General features: G+C 41.1%; 1 protein-coding gene across 3 annotated transcripts in view; it reads left to right on the forward strand.

Annotated features, from left to right (window-relative positions):
• nars2 (asparaginyl-tRNA synthetase 2, mitochondrial) overlaps positions 1–19,145 on the forward strand; it is an 87,938-nt gene extending 68,793 nt beyond the window's left edge. For all 3 annotated transcript variants that reach the window (XM_043691665.1, XM_043691667.1, XM_043691666.1), the window contains 2 exons: positions 9,270–9,296; positions 17,191–19,145. In XM_043691665.1, coding sequence (XP_043547600.1) covers positions 9,270–9,296; positions 17,191–17,335 — 172 coding nt within the window. In that variant the 3' untranslated portion in view covers positions 17,336–19,145. The remainder of the gene's footprint in view (positions 1–9,269; positions 9,297–17,190) is intronic.
• The last annotated feature ends 2,718 nt before the right edge of the window (positions 19,146–21,863 follow it).

The raw sequence follows: 21,863 nt of genomic DNA on the forward strand, positions 1-21,863 counted from the left end.
CTCTTGGCTAGTCGTACAATTTCTCCTGTCATCCACAGTTCACGAATCTTACCCTTCCTATCCTTAGCCTTCAGTGGGACATGCCTGTCCTGCACTATCTTTAACCTATCTTTGAAAGCCTCCCACATCTCAAATGTGGAATTTCCTTCAAATAGCTGTGTCCAGTCCACATTTCCGAGCTCCTGCCTAATTTTGATATAATTGGCCTTGGTCCAGTTTAGTACTCTTCCCTTAGGACTACTCTCTTCTTTATCTACAAGTATTCTAAAACTTACAAAATTGTAGTCACTGTTCCCAAAGAAATCCCCCACCGCAACTTCTACCACCAGTCCTGGCTTGTTCCCCAGTACCAGGTCCAATATGGCCCCTTCCTTCGTCGGACTATTGACATACTGCTCTAGAAAACTCTCCTGGACGTTTCTTACAAATTCTGCCCCATCCAGACCTCTGACACAACGTGTATCCCAGTCAATGTTGGGAAAATTAAAATCTCCCATCACCACTACTCTATTGGCTCCACATCTTTCCATAATCTGTTTACCTACTTGTTCTTCTACCTCATGCTCACTGTTGGGAGGCCTGTAATACAGCCCCAATAGTGTAACTGCACCTTTCTTATTTCTCAGCTCCACCCATAGTACCTCACTACCCAAGACCTCCACAGTGCGCTCCTTTAGCGCAGCCGTGATATCGTCCTTGACCAGCAATGCAACTTCACCCCCCCCCCCCCCCCCCCCATTTATTTCCCTCCCTGTCCTGTCTGAAGTGTCTATATCCTGGAACATTTAATTGCCAATCATCGTGCCCTTCCTTCAACCAAGTCTCTGTAATTGCAATAACGTCATACTCCCAAGCACCAATCCAAGCCCTAAGTTCATCTGCCTTACACACTGTACTCCTTGCATTAAAGTAGATGCTTTTCAGGCTACCAGTTTTTTTGCACTCACCTGCTCTCTGCCTACTCTTCCCTTTACTAATGCTATCTTCATGATTCTTATAGTCTCCACTCTCCACCTCACTGCCTACTTGTTTTATCTTCTGGTTCCCAGCCCCCTGCCACATTAGTTTAAAATCTCCCCAACAGCAGTAGCAAAAACTCCCCAAAGAACATTGGTTCTGCTCTGGTTCAGATATCGACCGTCCATTTTGTCCCACCTTCCCCAGAACCGGTCCCAATGTCCAACAAATCTGAACTCCTCCCTCCTACACCATCTCTCAAGCCCTATGTTCATCCTGCCTATTTTTTCATTTCTACGCTGGCTAGCACGTGGCACTGGTAGTAATCCTGAGATCACTATCTTTGAGGTCCTCCTCTTTAACTTCTCTCCCAGCTCCCTGAATTCTTCTTTCAGGACTTCATCTCGTTTTCTACTTAGATCGTTGGTGCCTATATGCACGAAGACAACTGACTGTTCACCCTCCCCTTTTAGAATGCTCTGCAGTCGATCAGTGACATCCCTGACCCGAGCACTGGGAGGCAACATACAATCCGGGAGTCCCATCTTCAGCCACAGAACTGCCTATCTACTCCCCTCACAATAGAATCCCCTATGACTATGGCCCTATGAGTCTTTTTCCCGCCCTTCTGAACAGCAGTGCCCGCCACGGTGCCATGATCTTGACAACTGCTGCCCTCCCCTGGTGAACCATCTCCCCCAACAGTATCCAAAACGGTATACCTGTTCTGGAGGGAGATGACCACAGTGGACATCTGCACTGCCTTCCTACTCTTTTTCTGCCTTTTGGTCACCCATTCACTGTCTCCCTCAGCAATTCTAACCTGCGGTGTGACTAGTTCACTAAGCATGCTACCCACAACTACCTCAGCATCGAGGATGTTCCACAGTGAGTCCATCCGCAGCTCCAGAGCCATCATGTGATCAAACAAGAGCTGCAGCTGGACTCACTTCTTGCAAGTGTAAGAGTCAGGAATGTCAGACGTGTTCCGAAGCTCCCACATCAAGCAAGAGGCACATGCCACGGGTCTGAGGTCCTCTGCCATTGTAAGCTTAGCTTTATATGCACTAACTAAAACCAAACAATGCATTTAAATATATGAAAAAGAAAAATCAAGAAAAAAATAAAGCCTTACCTTAGAGTCTTTTTCTTCCGGTTAGAGGAGGGGGACGGGAGGGAGATACTACACGTGTAATATCTCTGGTTTAGCCACTGCCCAAATATAAATTAATCCATAAACTTCCCAGCAGCTCTGTCAAAATGGAGGCCCGACTCTCGAGGTAAGTCTCTTTTTAAGTGGGAAGACTTACCCTTCCCGGCTGCCCTCGCTTCACTCCACCTTCTCTCCTCGCCGCTCTGTCAAAAGTTTTGAAAGTTTCAATGAAGTCCCAACTCCTGCTTCTAAACTCCATAGAGTACAGACTTAGTCATCGAGCACTTCATTGTTGGGACCATTCTTGTGAACATCCACTGGACCTCCACCATGGCCAGCACATTCTTCCTTAGATACGAGCCCCAAAGCTGTGCACTATATTCCAAATGCAGTCTGACCAGAGCCTTGAACAGCCTCAGCAGTACATCCTGCTTTATATTCTAGCTCTCTCAAAATGAGCATTGCCTTCCTAATTGTTAATTGAACCTGCATGTTAACCTTAAGAGAGTCCTGAACTAAGAGTCCTAAGTCGCTTTGTACTTCAGATTTCCAAGGCCTTTCTCATTTAGAAAATAGTCAATGCCTCCTCTTCCTACCTAAGTGCATTGCCTCACAATTTTCCACATTGTGTTCCATCTGCCACTTCTTTGCCTACTCTCCTAGCCTGTTCAAGACCGTGTGCGGCCTCTTCACTTCCTTAACACCATCTATCTCTCCTATCCCACCTATCTTTTGTGTCATCTACAAAAGTAGCAACAATACCCTCCGATCCTTCATCCAGATCGTTAATGTATAACGTGAATGCTTTGTGATCCCAACACTGACCACTGTGGAACTCCATTAGTCACTGGCTACCATCCTGGAACCCCTTTAGCCCCCAATCTCTGCCTTGTGCCAGTAAGCCAATCCGCTATCCTTGCCTGTACCCTACCCCTAACACCATGGACACTTATATTAGCAGCCACCTGTGCAGGACCTTGTCAAAGACTTCCTGGAAATCCAAATTGATTACATTTACTGGCTCTCCTTTGTCTAACTTGTTCATTGCTTCCTCAAGGAATTCTAATAGAATTGTCAGGCATGACCTCCCTTTGATGAAGCCGTTGCCAACTCATCCTTATTTTACCATGTGCTTCCAAGCACTCCACAATCTCTTACTTAAAAATGAACACTAAATTCTTACCGACGACAGATATTGAGCTAGCCAGCCTATAATTACCCACCTTCTGCCTCCCTCCCTTCATAAAACAGAGGTGTGACATTAACCATTTTCCAGTCCTCCGTTACCCTCTCTGATTCCTGAAAGATCACCTCCAATGCCTCCACAATCTCCTCAGCTATCTTGTTCAGTAGCCTGGGGTGTACTCTTCGCAGTCTCTGATTTACGTACCTTCATACCTTCCAGTTTCCCCTGCACCTTCTCCTTTAGTGGTGGCCACTACAGCCACCTCTACCCCCCGACTCTCTCAAAGTTCTGTTATACTACAGTCTTCCACCATGAAGACTGATGCAAACTACCTTTTCAGTACCTCTGCCATTTCTTTGTTTCCTATTACTACTTCTCCAGCATTCCAAAACCCATTCTTGCCTATTTCTTACTTTTTATTTATATCTAAAAACAGTCTGGCATTATTTTTAGCAGAGGTCTTGAAAGAAGTAGTCCCAGAACAACATTTGGTAGAAAACTGCAAGTGAGTTGCAGTTTTCTACCAAATGTTGTTCTGGGACTACTTCTGTTCACATTGGGCAGCAGTAGTTTGGATCTATGACTGGGTTTATGTTCGTATTTGGAGGATTAATGAAAATAGATCTAGTACACAATCTTTGGAGCCAGAGAAGGGTTTGATGGTAAGATAAATGGAACAAAGTTGGCAGAAAAACTCTTATCAGCTAGCATAAGGAAATGTACTCTTTTTTTCCCCCAAAATAAAAGTGTTTATACATTTTTCAAAAAGATGAGGTGAAATGGCAGAAGGTTTTAGAGGCAATGGAGTGAAGGGGGGAGTGGGGGGGCAGGTTCTGAACTTAGTAAAATAATTTCAATAAATCTGGGTTTTAAGGAAGGAGATAGAAAAAGAGAAGTAGTGATGAACAAATGTAAAGATTAAAGATCGTTGTTGGATTCATTGTGAAGTTGTGGGCTTCTTGCCAAAACAGTGTTGAGAGAAAAAGGAGTCATCATAAGGTAGTGATATCCTTGTGGTATTATCGCTAGATATTTAATCTAGAGACCCAAGTAATAGTGTAGGGACTCAAATTCGAATCCCTTTGAATTTGATAAAATGATCTGGAATTGAGAGTTGAGTGATGACCATAAAGCCATTGTCAGTTTTCAGATAAAAATATTGGATTCACTAATGTCGTTTAGGGAAGGAAACTGCCAACCATACTAATGCAGACCCACAGTGATGTGGTTGTCTATTAATGGCCCTCTGACATGACCCAGCAAGCCATTCAACTGTAACCATCATAAGAATGCCTCAAGAGAGGAATGTAACAAAAGAGACCCATCAGATGTCGACCAAGGCATGAGAATCAAAATTGCAAATACAGACATGTCAACATTCAAAGTCCTCGACTAATATCTGGGGGGCTCGCGCCAAAATTGGAAGAGGTGTCACGCAGTCAAGTCAAGTAACAATATTTCGCAGAATCATACCTTCCCAACTCTGTCCCTGATACTACTGTGCACCATCATAATGCTTGGATACTTCTTGTCCCACTGACAAGACAGATCTAGGAGAGGTGACAGCACAGTGGTATACAGGCAAGAGTGTCTTGCCCTGAGAATCCTCAATATCATGAGGTCTCACAGCACCACCTGAAACATCAGGCAAGGAATTCGCCTTCTGATTATGAAGTACTGCCTCTCTTCAGCTCATGAATCAATGCTTCTCCATGTTGAACACCACTTGGAGAGAGCACTGAAGATGCAAAGGGCACAGACTGTGCTCTGGGTGAGGGATTTCAATCTACATTACCAAAAGGGGCTTAGCAGCAGCACTACTGATTGAGCTGGTTGGATCCTAAAGGACATTGTTGCTAGACTGGGTGTGTAGCAGATGATGAGGGAATCAACAAGAGAAAAAAGCATATTTGTGGAGCTTCTTTTTCTAGTGAATTGTTTAATTGTCCACCATTCCTACCACATCGAGTCATGAGTGATGCAGAGGTAAGATCTGATCCATTGGTTGTGGAATCATTTATCTCTGTCTATCATTTGCTACTTATGCTGTTCCAATCTGCCTATCACAGATGTATTGCTAAGAGTGACCACTGCACAGTCCTTGTGTAGACGAAGTGTTGAGAATTGTGGTACTATCACAGTGCTAAATGGGACAGACTTGTAACAGATCTAGCAACTCAAAACTGGGCATCCATGAGGTACCTTGGCAGTCAGCAATAGCAGAATCTTAGTCCAGCACAATCGTCAAACTCATGGCCTGGTATGTCCACCACTTGACTATTGCCATCTTGTCAGGGCATCAATACTGTTTCAATGAAGAGAGCTTGAGGGCATGCCAGGCATTCCTAAAGTTGAGGTGTCAACCTGGTGAAACTACAGAGTTGGACTATCTGTGTACCAAATAGCATAAGCAGCAAGTGATAGACAGAGGTAAATGATTCCACAACCAATGGATCAGATCTTACCTCTGCATTCCTGCCACATCGAGTCATGAATGATAGTGGACAATTAAACAACTCACTAGAAAAAGAAGCTGTATAAACATCACCATCCTCAATGATGGGGGAGCGCAGCACATCAGTGCAATAGATAAGGCTGAAGCACATCGAACAATCTTCAGCCAGAAGTGCCAAGCAGATTACCCCCTCCAGTGGTCCGAGCATCACAGATAGCAGTCTTCAGCCAATTCAATTCAGTCCATGTGATATCAAAAACCAGCTGGAAGCACTAAATTGCAAAGGTTATGGGCCTTGACAACATTCTAGGAATAGTACTGAAGACTTATCCTCTATGACTTTCCACATCCTGAGCCAAGATGTACTAGTACAGCGAGAACATTGGCCCCTATCCAACAATGTAAAAAATTGTCCAGGTATGACCTGTACACACAAAGCAGAACAAATCCAGTGCAAGCAATTATCACCCCATCAGTCTACGCTCTGACATCACTAAAGTTATGGAAGGTGTCAACAACAGTGCTATTAAACAGCACCTGTTTAGGAATGGCCTACTCACTAATGCCCACGTTGGGTTCTGGCAGGGTCACTCAGCATCTCACCTCATGGGAACCTTGGTTCAAACATTGGCAAAAGAAAAGAATTCCAAAGGTGAGATGAGAATGACATCAAAGTTGCATTTGACCAAGTGTGGCATCAAGAAGCCCTAGCAAACTTAGAATCAATGGAAATGAGGGAAAGCATTTTGCTGATAATACCTGACAGAAAGGAAGTTGGTTGTGGTTGCTGGATGTAAGTCATCTCAACTCCAGGACATTTCTGCCTGAGTTTTTAAGGGTAGTGTCCTAGGCCCAGCCATCCTCAGCTACTTTATCAATGGCCTCACCATCATAAAGTGAGCAATGGGGAAACTAATATTTACTTATCTATGCTACTCAACTCTGTGATCTGCCTGTATTGCTCACAAGACAAAGCTTTTCACTGTACCTTGATACACGTGACAATTCAATTCAATTCAATTCACAATGTTTAGAACAATTCACGACTCCTCAGACATTGAAGCAGTCTGTATTCAAATGTAGCAAAACCTGGACAATATCCAGACTTGGGCTGAAAACTGGCAAGTAACAATCACACCATATAAATGCCGAGCAATTGACCATCTTCAACAGTAGAAAATCGGTGGTGTTACCATCACTGAATCCCCACCATAAACATCCTGAAGGTTAATATTGATCATACATTGAACTGGATTAGTCATATAAACACAGTTGCTACAAGGGCAAGTCAGAGGCTAGGAATCGTGTTTTATGTCATTCCTGACTACCTAAAGCCTGTCCCTCATCTACATGACGCAAGTCAGGAATGTGAAGGCATATTCCCCACTTGCCTGGATGGGTGCAGCCCCATCAACACTGAGCTTGATATCATTCAGGACAAAGCAACCTGCTTGATTGGCACCACATCCACAAAGCTCCACTCCTTCTACTACCAATGTTCAATAACAGCAGTATGTACCATCTACATGATATACTGCAGAAGACATTACCTTTTAAACCAGCAACCACTTCCATCTGGAAGGACAAGGGCAGCAGATACATGGAAACACCACCAGCTGAAATTCCTCACCAATTCACTCTCCGTGCTGAGTTGGAAATATATCCTGTTCCTTCAGTGTCATGGCTCAAAATCATAGAACTAACTCCCTAATGGCTTTGTGGGTCTACCTACAGCATGATTCAAGAAAGCGGCTTAGCACCACCACCTCAAAGCCAAGTAGGGATGGGCAATAAACACTGCCCCAGCCAGTGATGCCCACATTTCATGAACAAAATTTTTAAATCCCAAAAATTACTCGTGCTATTTGATACTATGTGTAAATATTGAGAATAGGAAAAAATTGAAGCTTTGATATTATCCTCAGAGAGGAGTGATAGGATAATTTGATCGAGGTGTTAACAATTATAATACACTTTGTCGATCCAGATTGAAATAGACTACCAGTGCTGAAGTCATCTATGATTGGTTCACAGCCAGAGTGCAGAGAAGGTTTGGAGTTGCTGGTGTTTCACTGGGGTCAACAAAGTTAAAGATCTCACAACACCAGGTTATAGTCCAACAGATTTACTTGTTTTTCTATCAAGCTCACAAACATATGGGAGGCATCATTGGAGCTAGTGATTGAAGCAAAGAGCACACAATATTTGAGTAGGTTGGAAGGTGTTTGCAGGAACTGAAGATTTAAAAAAATGCAAGGACAGAACAGTTTTATGAAATTTTGGCAACTGCTGTTATCAAACCCAAATCCCTGTGTTTACTGGTCAGAATTTACATTGCTTGCAGTTTCTTTTTTTTAAACTTACACTGCTACATCTGTTCAATTTTAATTTTGTTTTGCCTAGCTGTTCATTGAAATTACCAAGTCTTGTGCTCTACTTTTCTAGCTTGAAAATTAAAGGCTAGATATTCTGGTGGGGGAGTCAACGTTCTTTGATTTTGATTGGAATTAGTGCCTGTAGTTACAGGCATACAAACTAAATGCCCAAGGTTTTAACCTTCATATAATTTCCCTGTAAATTGTCCATTAGACTCACACTGGTGTGCATAGTCAATTTTGAAGGCATGTCTGAACAGTTTCAGGAAGTCCTCAAGCATATCAGATTGTATGATTGTAGAGAAGGTTCTTTTGGGGTTCCTGGAATATTCCAAAGAATTAAAGGACCAGAAGTTGGTTGACTATTACATTAAGTAGGCTTTCCACTGCAATGCCAAGCCATGCAGTAGGAAGTTACAGAAACATTCTCCTGTCTATAGCTCAGTCACAACTGAATTAATTCGTAAGTCTATTGTACTTGGCTAAGCCTAATAGTCAGAGGGATTAGAGAAATCATCCTTGTCATCTAACAGTGCTTATGGGGTCAAGGGATCAGGCAGGGTTTTGAAATTGACTGCCTATTAAACTGCAAAAAACATTAGTCAGCATGATCCTCGGAGGGCAGAAGATGGAAAAAGTGAAAGCATTACAATATCTAAACAAAATATTTTATAATTTTGGCCAACAGCTTGAATTTTTCCATCAGCTTTGTCTATACTAGTGGAGAACTGCAAGCATTAAAAATGTATCAGTTGAAAATCCGCAGTTTAAGTTTAGGATCCTGCAAACATATCCAGTAAAGGCATACTTGAGAGCTAGTATACAGTGTAAAAAGTGGTGTTGCCAGACCCAGATTTAGCTTCGGTGTGAATTACATTGATTTTAGTCAGATGAATAAGGTGGTGTTGGGATGGTTGGTTAGTCACATGGTGGGAAAGAAAACTTCGCTTTAGATTGGCACTGTAAAATGGAAGAGGTCTTCTATGTTTTGATGACAAGAAAGAATGCTTGAAATGGAGGAAATAAAATTTTAGTTGTAACTTTAAGTTTCTTCTGAAAGAACTTTTTGCAATATAATTCAAGTTAACAGGCAAATGATTTATTCCTGCTACCGTGACTAATTTAACTATTATTCTGTTGCAGGCTTGGTCGAAAAGACACATACCATTGGTAAGCAAAAACAGTTTTTAAATTTAGTATTCATACTTTGTCTGTAATATGTAAGTATGGTTTTTATCCTTGTACTTTGCTTTACTGCAGACTTTCTATTACATCAGTATCTTTAATGAGGTCCTGAAATTGGCTTGAGTCTTCAGACTTCAATCACCAAAAACACCTTGTACTCATTCCCCTTACCGACCTTAAATCCACTGCTTTCATGTAGCTGTCTATGGAGGTAAAGCTCTTCCATAACTCGATTAGCTTGCTCTCAAATTCCAAACCCATTCCCCTTCAGTTTTGTTGTTAATTCAGTCAGGATTTGGGCTGTGCTGCTGGCTGGGCCAGCGTTTAATGCCTATCTTCCATGCCCTGAGAAGATAAAGATAAACTGGTGCAATCCATTTGATGTAGGTACATAAGGTACCTCACAGGACTATTAGGGAGGAAGTTCCATGATTTCTGAATCCCTGATCCAGGAACACTGAAGGAACAATGATATATTTCCGAGTAGCTTGTAGGGATATTGCAGGATGCTGATGTTCCCATGTATCTGCTAGCTGTGTAGAGAAATAACGATTCATCAGCCAAGGTTGCATCATGTTTGACCTGATGCCATAAGACTGCATGATGTCTGGAGTCAATGTTGAGGATTCCCAATGCAACTCCTTCCAACTGTATACCACCGTGTCACACTTCTTCCAAGGATGGTAATGGTATTATCTGGAACATTATGTGTGATATATGATTATGAGTACGACTGTCAGGCTGTTGCTTTACTAGTCCTTGAGAGAGTGTTCTCAATTTGGCTATGATTTTAAAAAAATCTAGGCCCTTAGATGTTAGGTACAAGGGTAACAAGGCTGGGTTTCACAGCATTGTTTCCGGCGCCTATACTGATGCCAAGTGGTCCATCTTTTTTGAATGGCTTGCTAGGCCATTTCAGACGGTAGTTGAGAATCAAATACATTGCTGTGGATCTGGAGTTATATGGAAATCAGACTGGGTAAGGATGACAGATTTCCTTCCTTAAAGGGCTTCAGTGAACAAAATTGATTCTTAAAAGAATTGAGAATGATTTCATGGTCATTTTAAAATTTTAATTCATGAATTTTTTAGATTCAAATTTGACCTATTATGTAATGGGATTTGAACTTGAGATCCCAGAGCATTACATAAATTAACTAGTCCAGTGACAATACCACGACATCGTCAGCTCCCTCAAGGATCCAGCCATGACAACACCTCTGAGATCTATGACATTTAATACCTATTAAAATAACCTAATACATTTCTCCCTTATATCTGCCTTTGATATTCTCATCCCATAAATTATTCTCCATCTCCCATTCATATTTTTCAATTCCACTGTCTTTCCACTCTATTATAAATATCAAATCCTGCTCTTCAAAGTCAGAGAGCTGAAAACCCAGGAGCATTAGTGCATAACTGGTTCAGTCATTCACTTATAAATTTGGCTCAGCTATGTCAAGCACCATTGTGCCTTGACCATCTCATTGAAATTCTCCTTCCATATCATGGAAGCATGCCATCCTTTTGTCAAAGGGACCTTTTCTCCATGACATTTCCTCCCGCACAGAGCTCTTTCCATCACATTCTACTTGTTAGAACCATGACTGATTTTTCAACTTTTTAATTATTCTTTTAAACGTTTTGGTATGGAGTAGTGAACTGGGAATTATGTACTGGAAACAATCTGTGGGCTTTGGGACAGCTTGCGGTCAAAGAAGAATAAGCCACACAAGCTTTGTTTGTTTGTGAGGCCTACTTTGGAGGCTAATTGTAGTCTGATTCTTGATTTAAAGGGTTTCAACAGACAGGGTGACCCTGGGAAGAAGATGGTTACTAAATAGAAGCAGAAGTTGGCTATTAACAAGGGCAATCCTGAGAATTGGTTCCAGCAGGTCTGGAAGAGTCCCTATGTTCAAGCCTTGAATACTAATTGAGGCCTTAGTAAGAGATACTTCAGTATATCAGGGCAGAACCAGAATTGAGGTTTTGTTTTTAAAGTATGTTTTTTGAGAGCTGAGCATAAAGACAGCATAAAGATTTGAAAGCTCCCTGCCTAATCTGCCACACCATTTTCTGGAAGACCAACAAAGTAGAGAGCTGAGTTAGAAGTATTGCTGCCTTTGTTTGGATGAACTGAGAAGATTGCTCTGATCAATGTTGCAGTAAAGCAACCAAGAGTCCCACATTTATTCTGTGAGATGGAGCATCATGAAAACCCTTTAAGTAATCTGGCCAGTTTTGTTATTTTCTTTTATTTATCCCTTAACTGTGTTTGTTTGTCTCTCCTTTGTATGAATTGGCATAAAAGCAAATGTTTTGAGTTTAAAGCATTAATCAGTTAACCTTGTTTTTTAATTATTCCTTTGCTAAAGTTATGTATTTAATAAATAGTTAAGCCTTTCGTTTGAGATGCAAAACTGGTATCAGGAATTAATTATTCACCAGTTCAGCGACTGAATATTCAAATTCTGGTTAGGAAGCATTAGAGTAATTATTAGGGGCTTTCAGAGATTTAATTTTACTGTGTTGTGAATACAGTGGTAGAAAGGCTGATATGGTTTGACCGTCTGTCTACATGTCATAACATTACTCCAATATCAAATGAGTTTCTTCCTGTCTAAGATTGAGGCTATTTCACCAGCTACTCTACTCTACTCTTCTCCAGTTCCCATCTATTTTAGCTTTGACTCCCCATCATTTTACAGTTTGTCTCCTGTCTCTCTTCCTGAACAGTCTAACCTCTTCCATGAGAGTGACTCAGTTCATTCAATCCCTTTTCCAACTGAAATGTTGGCTAACTTTGATAATGTATCCTTTGCTGAGTCACTGTTCTTTGCTGTTTTTTGAGCCTTGGCAGAACTCCAAACTTTTACCATCAAGTGCTTTTCCTTCCAAAACAAATTGCTTCGGCTGTTAACGTAAAATTTGGCACCTATCCAACCATCGACTGAAATTCAGCCATCCAAAGTTATCCATTATTAAGATTGCTTAATTCTACTTTTGTATCTTCAAGTGGCACATTATCCATTTGCTTCATCTATTTCTCGTACCCCATTCTAGCCCCCTGCCACTTAAAGCACTGAGATTATTTTCTGTATTTGTGTCAATAGATATGTAAGTGGATGCTTAGCTCTTTGATAAATGCTTAACCCGCTCATTGTATGGCCAGTGGCTAAAGATACCATGTAGACTGTCATTCCTGTTATGGTTTTTGAGCTACATTTTGATCATCGTTTTGACAAACTTCATTGACCTCGTTCCTCCATGTCTCTGAGCTCATCCTGTCCTACAAACCTCAGGTATCTGTGCTTACCTAATGTGGCTATCAGCTCTCTTAGCCCTGACTTCTGAAGTTCCCTGAAGTCCCTCTACTCCTCCTTCCAGACACTCTTGAAAACCCAGCCTCTTGACAAATCTTTTGGCCATCTGCCTTATTATGTAGCCTTTTGTGACTTAGAGTCACAGAGATGTACAGATAGGTCCAACCTATCCATGCCGACCAGATATCCCAACCCAATCTAGTCCCACCTGCCAGCACCCGGCCCACATCCCTCCAAACCCTTCCTATTCATGTACCCATCTGAATGCCTTTTAAATGTTGCAATTGTACTAGCCTCCAGCACTTCCTCTGGCAGCTCATTCCATACACGTACCACACTATGTGCGAAAAAGTTGCCCCTTATATCTCTTTTATATCTTTCCCTTCTAACCCTGAACCTATGCCCTCTAGTTCTGGACTGCCCGACCCCAGGGAAAAGACTTTGTCTATTTATCCTATCTATGCCCCTCATGGTTTTGTAAACCTCTATAAGGTCACCCCTCAGCCTCCGACGCTACAGGAAAAAAAGCCCCAGCCTGTTCATCTTCTCCCTATAGCTCAAATCCTCCAAACCTGGCAACATCCTTGTAAATCGTTTCTGAACCCTTTCAAGTTTCACAACGTCTTTCCAATAGGAAGGAGACCAGAATTGCACGCAATAATCCAACACTGGCCTACCCTGTGTCCTATACAGCCGTGACATGACCTCACAGCGCCTGTACTCAATACTCTGACCAATAGTTGAAAGCATACCAAACGCCTTCTTCACTATCCTATCTACCTGAGACTCCACTTTCAAGGAGCTATGAACCTGCACTCCAAGGTCTCTTTGTTCAGCAACACTCCCTATGACTTTACTATTAAGTGTATAAGTCCTGCTAAGATTTGCTTTCCCAAAATGCAGCACCTCGCATTTATCTGAATTAAACTCCATCTGCCACCTCTCAGCCCATAGGCCCATCTGGCCAAGATCCTGTTGTAATCTGAGGTAACCTTCTTTGCTGTCCACTACATCACCAATTTTGGTGTCATCTGCAAAATTACTAACTGTACCTCTTAGGCTCACATCCAAATCACTTATGTAAATGACAAAAAGTAGCGGACCCAGCACCGATCCTTGTGGCACTCCACTGGTTACAGGCCTCCAGTCTGAAAAACAACCCCCAACCACCACCCTCTGTCTTCTACATTTGAGCCAGTTCTCCCTGTATTACGTGAGATCTAACCTTGCTAACCAATCTCCCATGGGGAACCTTGTCGAATGCTTTACTGAAGTCCGTATGGATCATATCTACTGCTCTGCCCTCATCAATCCTCTTTGTTACTTCTTCAAAAAACTCAGTCAAGTTTGTGAGACATGACTTCCCACATAACAAAGCCATATTGACTATCCCTAATCAGTCCTTGCCTTTCCAAATACATGCACATCCTGTCCCTCAGGATTCCCTCCAACAACTTGCCCACCACTGAGGTCAGGCTCACTGGTCTATAGTTCCCTGGCTTGTTCTTACCACCCTTCATAAACAGTGGCACAACTTCAGCCAACCTCCAGTCTTCTGGCACTTCATTTGTGACTATCGATGATACAGATAACCTAGCGAGAAGCCCAGCAATCACTTCTCTAGCTTCCCAAAGAGTTCTATGGTACACCCGATAAGGTCCTGGGGATTTATCCACCTTCATGCGTTTCAAGACATCTAGCACTTCCTCCTCCATAATAGGGACATTTTGCAAGGTGTCACCATCTATTTCTCTACATTCTATATCTTCCGTATCTTTTTCCACAGTAAATACTGATGCAAAATACTCATTTAGTATCTCCCCCATTTTTTGCCTCCACACAAAGGTGCCTTTTTGATCTTTGAGGGGCTCTATTCTCTCCCTAGTTACCCTTTTGACCTTAATGTATTTGTAAAAACCCTTTGGATTCTCCTTAATTCTATTTGCCAAAGCTATCTCATGTCCCCTTTTTGCCCTCCTGATTTTCCTCTTAAGTATACTCCTACTGCCTTTATACTCTTCTAAGGATTCACTCGATTTAACCTGTCTATACCTTACATATGCTTCCTTCTTTTTCTTAACCAAAACCTCAATTTCTTTAGTCATCCAGCATTCTCTATACCTACCAGCCTTTCCTTTCACCCTGACAGGAATATACTTTCTCTGGATTCTCATTATCTCATTTCTGAAGACTTCACATTTTCCAGCCATCCCTGCCCCCAATCAGTTTTTGAAAGTTCTTGCCTAATGTCATCAAAATTGGCCTTTCTCCAATTTAAAACTTCAACTTTTAGATCTGGTCTATCCTTTTCCATCACTATTTTAAATCTAATAGAATTATGGTCGCTGGCCCCAAAGTGCTCCCCCACTGACACCTCCGTCACCTGCCCTGCCTTATTTCCTAAGAGTAGGTCAAGTTTTGCACCTTTTCTAATAGGTACATCCACATACTGAATCAGAAAATGTTCTTGCACACACTTAACAAATTCCTCTCCATCTAAACCTTTAAGACTATGGCAGTCCCAGTCTATGTTTGGAAAGTTAAAATCCCCTACCATAACCACCCTATATTCTTACAGATAGCTGATCTCCTTACAAGTTTGTTTCTCAAATTCCTTCTGACTATTAGAGGGTCTATAATACAATCCCAATAAGGTGATCATCCTTTTCGTATTTCTCAGTTCCACCCAAATAACTTCCCTGGATGTATTTCCAGGAATATCCTCCCTCAGTATAGCTGTAACACTATCTCTTATCAAAAATGCCACTCCACCTCCTCTCTTGCCTCCCTTTCTATCCTTCCTGTAGCATTTGTATCCTGGAACATTAAGCTACCAGCCCTGCCCATCCCTGAGCCATGTTTCTGTAATAGCTATGATATTCCAGTCCCATGTGCCTTATCATGCCCTGAGTTCATCTACCTTCCCTGTTAGGCCCCATGCATTGAAATAAATGCAGTTTAATTTATTCATCCTACCTTGTCCCTGCCTGCCCTGACTGACTCGCTTCTGTCCTCAACTGTATCAGTCTCAGATTGATCTCTTTCCTCACTATCTCCCTGGGTCCCACCCTCATCTTGCTAGTTTAAATTGTCCCGAGCAGCTCTAGCAAATCTCCCTGCCAGTATATTAGTCCCCTTCCAATTTAGGTGCAACCAGTCCTCCTTGTACAGGTCACTTCTACCCCAAAAGAGATTCCAATGATCCAAAAATGTGAATCCTTCTCCCATACGCCAGCTCCTCAGCCATGCATTCATCTGCTCTATCCTCCTATTCCTGCCCTCACTAGCTCATAGCACCAGGAATAATCCAGATATTACTACTCTCAAGGACCTCCTTTTTAAATTCCTGCCTAACTCTCTAATCTCCCTTCAGAATCTCAAACTTTTCACTTCCTATGTCGTTGGTTCCAATGTGGACAATGACTTCTTGCTGGCCCCTCTTCCCCCGTGAGAACATTCTGCACCCTTTCTGAGACATCCTTGATCCTGGCACCAGGAAAGCAACTGCTGGCCACAGAAATGTCTGAATGTCCCTCGGACTGGAGAATCCCCTAACACAATTGATTTCTTGGTACCCAACATACCCCTCATTGCATTCGAGCCAGTCTCAATACCAGAAATTTGGCTGTTCGTGCTACGTTCCCCTGAGAATCCATCACCCCCTACATTTTCCAAATCGGCATACTTGTTTGAAATGGGTATAGCCACAGAGGACTCCTGCACTAGCTGCCTACCTGTCTTATCTTTCCTGGAGTTAATCCATCTACGTGACTGTATCTGAGACTTTTCCCCCCTTTCTATAACTGCCATCTATCACCTACTGTTGCTGTTGCAAATTCCTCATTGCTCCTAACTTTCACTCCAACCGATCCATTCGATCTGATAAGATTTGCAAGCTACAGCATTTATTGCAGATATAATCCACAGTAACCCTTAAACTCTCTTTAAACTTGATGGTAGAGTTTGCTTTGTGGCTTGGTGGTAGAGTTTGCTTTGTAGCACCATGAGGGGGTGAATTAGTTCAGTTAGCTGGATGGTTGGTTTACGATGTAGAATGAGACCAACAGTATGTGCTCAAGTACCACATTAACTGAGATTAACAGTAAGAACTTCCCTTCTCAACTTCTCTCACCAAGGCATGTTGACCTTCAGGTTAAACCACTACCAGTAATCTCTCTCTACTAAAAGAACAGTCCTAGGGTTCTCTAGGACTATGGCGAATTTACCTATGGCACCACTCTGAAACACCTTATAGAATTGTATTGTGTTAAGGATGCTGCCTCAATATAGTTTATTACATTAAATTCATATTTGCAGTAGTCCATCTTCACTGCTATCTACAAATACTGTCATATTATAAAAAGAACAGGTTAAACCAGAGTTAAATAAATAGCCACCAAACCTGTTGTAAGCATCTAAATACCTAAAAGAAGTGTTTTTTGTATATTGTCAACATAATCACAAACTATTGAATGCAATTGTAATTTAATTTACAATACTACAAATTAATTGAAAATGTACATAATGTTTTTAAACCATCTCACCCCTTCTAGGTATGAGGAACTTCGCCAGTTTGGATCAGTGCCACATGGAGGATTTGGATTGGGATTTGAGCGATATTTGCAGTGTATCTTGGGTGTTGAGAACATTAAAGATGTTATTCCATTTCCAAGGTTTTCTCACTCTTGCCTTTTGTAAACCTGAGAGGAGTAAATCATGTTTTATGATTAAAGGTTTTATTTCAAGAACAACTGAACCTTGTTAAACAGGCAAATGGACAATATTTTCTCGTACTGTACAGTAGTTTAATCAATTCTTAAATATTTACATATGAAATTGATGTGAGTTGTAATGAGAAAGATGGAAGGTGACCATATGGCAGTAGTTATTGTATTTCTTTCTGATAAATCTTTCCAGGATGGTTTTTTTAATACAATTAAGAGAATATATCAGATTACCATTCTTCCAACTTCCTTCAGTTGGCTAACAAGAGAAATTAATTTCTATTTCTCTTTCAGCGAGATTTGTGATGAAGTATTGTGTAATTTGGATCTTACTGGTAATAAACAGTAATTGCATTGAGTTTTACTTAAACAAACCATTTTGGTATATATTTCAATATTGAGAAAATTATGCTATTTACCCTGTTTTTGGGTTTCATGCATTCACTTATACCATGGTATTATTATACGTATCAGAGTTATTGCCAATGGAAAATAAGAGTGCAGGTAATACTTAAAGCAAATCAGTTTTTCATTCCAAGGAAGAATAGTAGAAGCCTAATTTTTTTTTGGATTAAGATTTATCATTTTGGGAATGACAGCCACATATAATAGTGTATCAAGATGCTTTCCAATACACACATGTCTCATAGTTAGAACAAGAATTGGTGGAAGTGACATAGAACGTCATCCAAAATGCAAGATTTGAAGAGCCGTTTGAGAAAAATTATAAATGACTGGATTGCAGGGCTGGAGGTGAAAGAATAAACAGTCAGTGAATTGGGTTAAAGAAGGTTGCAGAATCAAGGATGACTGAGCACAAAGACTTTTAAAAGGGGATAGATTGTGAAGTCAATACTTAAGAATAGGAAACCAATAAAAGTGATCAATGGTAGGAATTATATGGAAGGAAGATTTTGTGTCAAAAAGGATTAAGGTGTGGATAGCTTTGGTTCATGTATAATGCAGGTCTGTCAACGAGGCTGGACAAACAGAACCTGGAATTCAGTTGGAATGAACACTGGAGGAAGGAAGATATTTAGGACCCACTCGGCAATGAATTATTACATAACATGGATTCAAATAAAGTGATTTTACTATGATTATATTTTGTTTCAACACAGTGAAGTTATCGGCAGTATTGTAAAAGTGAATTTTCATGTTTCCTGCAGCAACTTAAATCCATTGAAATTAGCATTTGAGATCAAAGGTTGTCCCAGGATTCCAGGATACTGTTGGATAAATTTTGTTTGACAGTAGAGAGGATTAACCAAATACTGTCTTTTTGCCTAGTCCAACTTTCAATAATTTGCATACTTAACTGAAATTACTTGTGTAATATGCAAACTTCAAGACTATAAGGCGGCATTGTTTAGTCCCTACATGAGCCAAGAAGTCTAACTGTAGTTTAGGAAGTCATTTGAATTGGTTAATTGAGACAAGACATGGTCAGGCAGACTTAAACTTCATATTCCATTTTATTCAGTAAATTATAAAGGTGACCAGATGCATAATAAATAAATCAGATCTAGCTCCCCCTACTGTACAATGTGTGGTCAATATATCCAAAGCAGATGATTCCAAATTACTTGTGTGCAAAATGAGTTGATCTTTTCAGAGTGGACAGTGAGAGCATCTCTTTGGTCTTTAACTTTTATGGGTTGAGGAACAGGCAAGTCACCAGAGGTGAGACACTGTCGTTTTAAATTTTACCATTTCTGTAAATGCATCTAACACACATCAAATAAAATGTAATACTTGAATAAATGTACTTTATACAATTGAAAGTGTTGTTGAAATTATTCAATTAAATGACACGACATAAGTCTGAACACAAAGACTGGGTTTCCTGTATATTAGTTCACCACCAGGACTGGCTGTGAAATTTCCCAAGAAAATGTTCATTAAACATTCAAGGCAAGCTCCCTGAGCTTCCCATTCCTTTAATGCTATAATTTTGTGTATGGTTGTGTTCTGTTGTCAGAGGGTACACAATTGGCATCTTTTAAAGAGGAACTTGCCAAATCTTCATCCTCCTTCAAGATGTATGAAGATTTTGGGTAAAAAGCTGCCACTAACCTCTTCCCTTACTCATCTAAAATTTAGTGATAGGAAGTGGTAAAGGATGACCATGTGGAGATCTCAGCAGATGTGGCACATTCTTGAGCAACAAAGATTTATTACATAGTAAGAAAGCATTATAGTCTTCTATAACATGATAGATACAGTCTTGTATGACCTCATGATAAAGAAAATTATGTTATAGAAATAACAGGGCCTATGGGAAAAAACAGGGTTGGGGCAGATCACCAAAAATATCAGTAAAAATCAAAACAAAAACTAGTAATTAGCTTAACACAAACAATAGCACAGTCTAAGTAAATATTAAAATCATTTTAATGAAGTAATGCAATACATTTAACACTTACCCTGAAAAACTGGAAGGTAACTTGAAGGGGTTTCTGAGTTGCGGAGTTACAGTTCTTTGTTGTGGTTCTGTTCGCCGAGCTGGAAGTTTTTGTTGCAAACGTTTCGTCGCCTGGCTAGGCGACATCATCAGTGCTTGGGAGCCTCCTGCGAAGCGCTTCCTTGATGTTTCCGCCGGTGTTTATAGTGGTCTGTCCCTGCCGCTTCTGGTTGTCCGTTTCAGCTGTCCGCTGTAGTGGTTGGTATATTGGGTCCAGGTCGATGTGTTTGTTGATGGAGTTTGTGGATGAATGCCATGCCTCTACGAATTCCCTGGCTGTTCTCTGTCTGGCTTGCCCTATGATAGTAGTGTTGTCCCAGTCGAATTCATGTTGCTTGTTGTCTGCGTGTGTGGCTACTAAGGATAGCTGGTCGTGTCGTTTCGTGGCTAGTTGATGTTCATGTATGCGGATTGTTAGCTGTCTTCCTGTTTGTCCTATAGAGTGTTTTGTACACTACATTAGTTTTGCTCATGTTGGGTATCGGGTCCTTCGTTCTGGTGAGTTGTCTGAGCGTGGCTGTTGGTTTGTGTGCCGTTATGAGTCCTAGGGGTCGCAGTAGTTACAGTTCTGTATTAAGACAGGGGCTGAGGGTCATCGTCAATATCATCATTACATTCAGGTGCAGGGTTACAACACAAAAAAATTATTCTAGAAGTGGATGCCTGTGATTCATTATCCTCAGACAGTTTTTGGGGGGTTGGCTTAAAAAAGGCATCTAGTTTTTGCTGTTTTACCATCTTTCTTCTTTCATGAAGCTGTTCATAGTGTGTCAAATATGACTTAATGTCACAAACTACTATCCTGCGGCGTTCTGCATTGTAATCATTGTCTTCTAAGAGCTGCAACACCCCTCTGGATAGAAGATAAAAGTGGAAAGCTGTCTTGGTGCTGCATCCTGGACTCCATCGTCTTCATCTGCAGCAACAAGTTGTTGTAAATCAGCTGTGGAGTGATGTTCACAATGGGACTCGAGCAGCTCCTTGACATCCTTAGTCTCCACTTCAAATCCAACTTGTTTTGCAAAAGCGACACAATGTTTTTTCATTGCTGGAAGCTCCTCTGATGGTTCATTGCCTTTAAAATCATGACAATCTGGGAGAAGTTTCTCCCAAAAGCAGTCCCACATTACATCACCCCAGGCCTTCACAATGATGTCAACAGCATTCTTAATGTTATAGCTCTTCCAAAATTGAAGAATACTGCCCTCATTATCGCTGTCAGCTGCAATCAGCTTCCTGAATGTACACCTTAAATAATACGCTTTAAAAGCTGTTATTGCACCCTGGTCCATTGGTTGAATGAGAGAGAGGTTGTGTTCGGAGGTAGAAATACACTTTGATGTTTTACAAAGCTCACTAATCGTAGACAGATGGCTTAGTGCATTGCCCATAATGAGGAGAATCTTGAAATCCATCTTTTTTTCGCCTGCAATAATTTCTATAGACAATAGGTGCAGGAGTAGGCCATTCAGCCTTCGAGCCTGCACCGCCATTCAATATGATCATGGCTGATCATTCCTAATCATTTCTAAAAACATCCTTGAAAGTATCAACAATAAGGTAATAAAAAAGATTTATCCATCGTCCAATCTCTTTTGCTTGAGCTGAAGTAAATACCTAGAGGTGTAGAAGGTAACCTTTAAAGGCTCATGGGTTGGCACACTACCACAGGCTTAAGTTTTAATTCTCCACTAGCATTGGCACCCAACAACAGTCATACGATCCTTTGCGACATTAAAACCTGGAGCATGTGCTTCATTCTTAGAACTGTAGGTGCTGGATGGCATTTGCTTTTAGTATAAACCTATCTTGTCCAAATTGAAGATTTGATCTAAGGTGTAGCCTTCTTACTCAATCATTTTTTCAATACTGAAGGAAATGACAGCACACATTCCTCGTCTGCACTGGTAGATTCGCCACATAACTGCGATGCTTCTTACAATCTAAAGTTCTGAAATCCAGCAAACCAAGCATTACTAGCACTGAAGGCAGGCACAGCTGCAGGATTTTCAGCTTTTTTTTCCCCCTTAGGTCCTCC

Source organism: Chiloscyllium plagiosum, chromosome 6 (assembly GCF_004010195.1).
Source record: "Chiloscyllium plagiosum isolate BGI_BamShark_2017 chromosome 6, ASM401019v2, whole genome shotgun sequence".
In the NCBI taxonomy this organism is placed as follows: Eukaryota; Metazoa; Chordata; class Chondrichthyes; order Orectolobiformes; family Hemiscylliidae; genus Chiloscyllium; species Chiloscyllium plagiosum.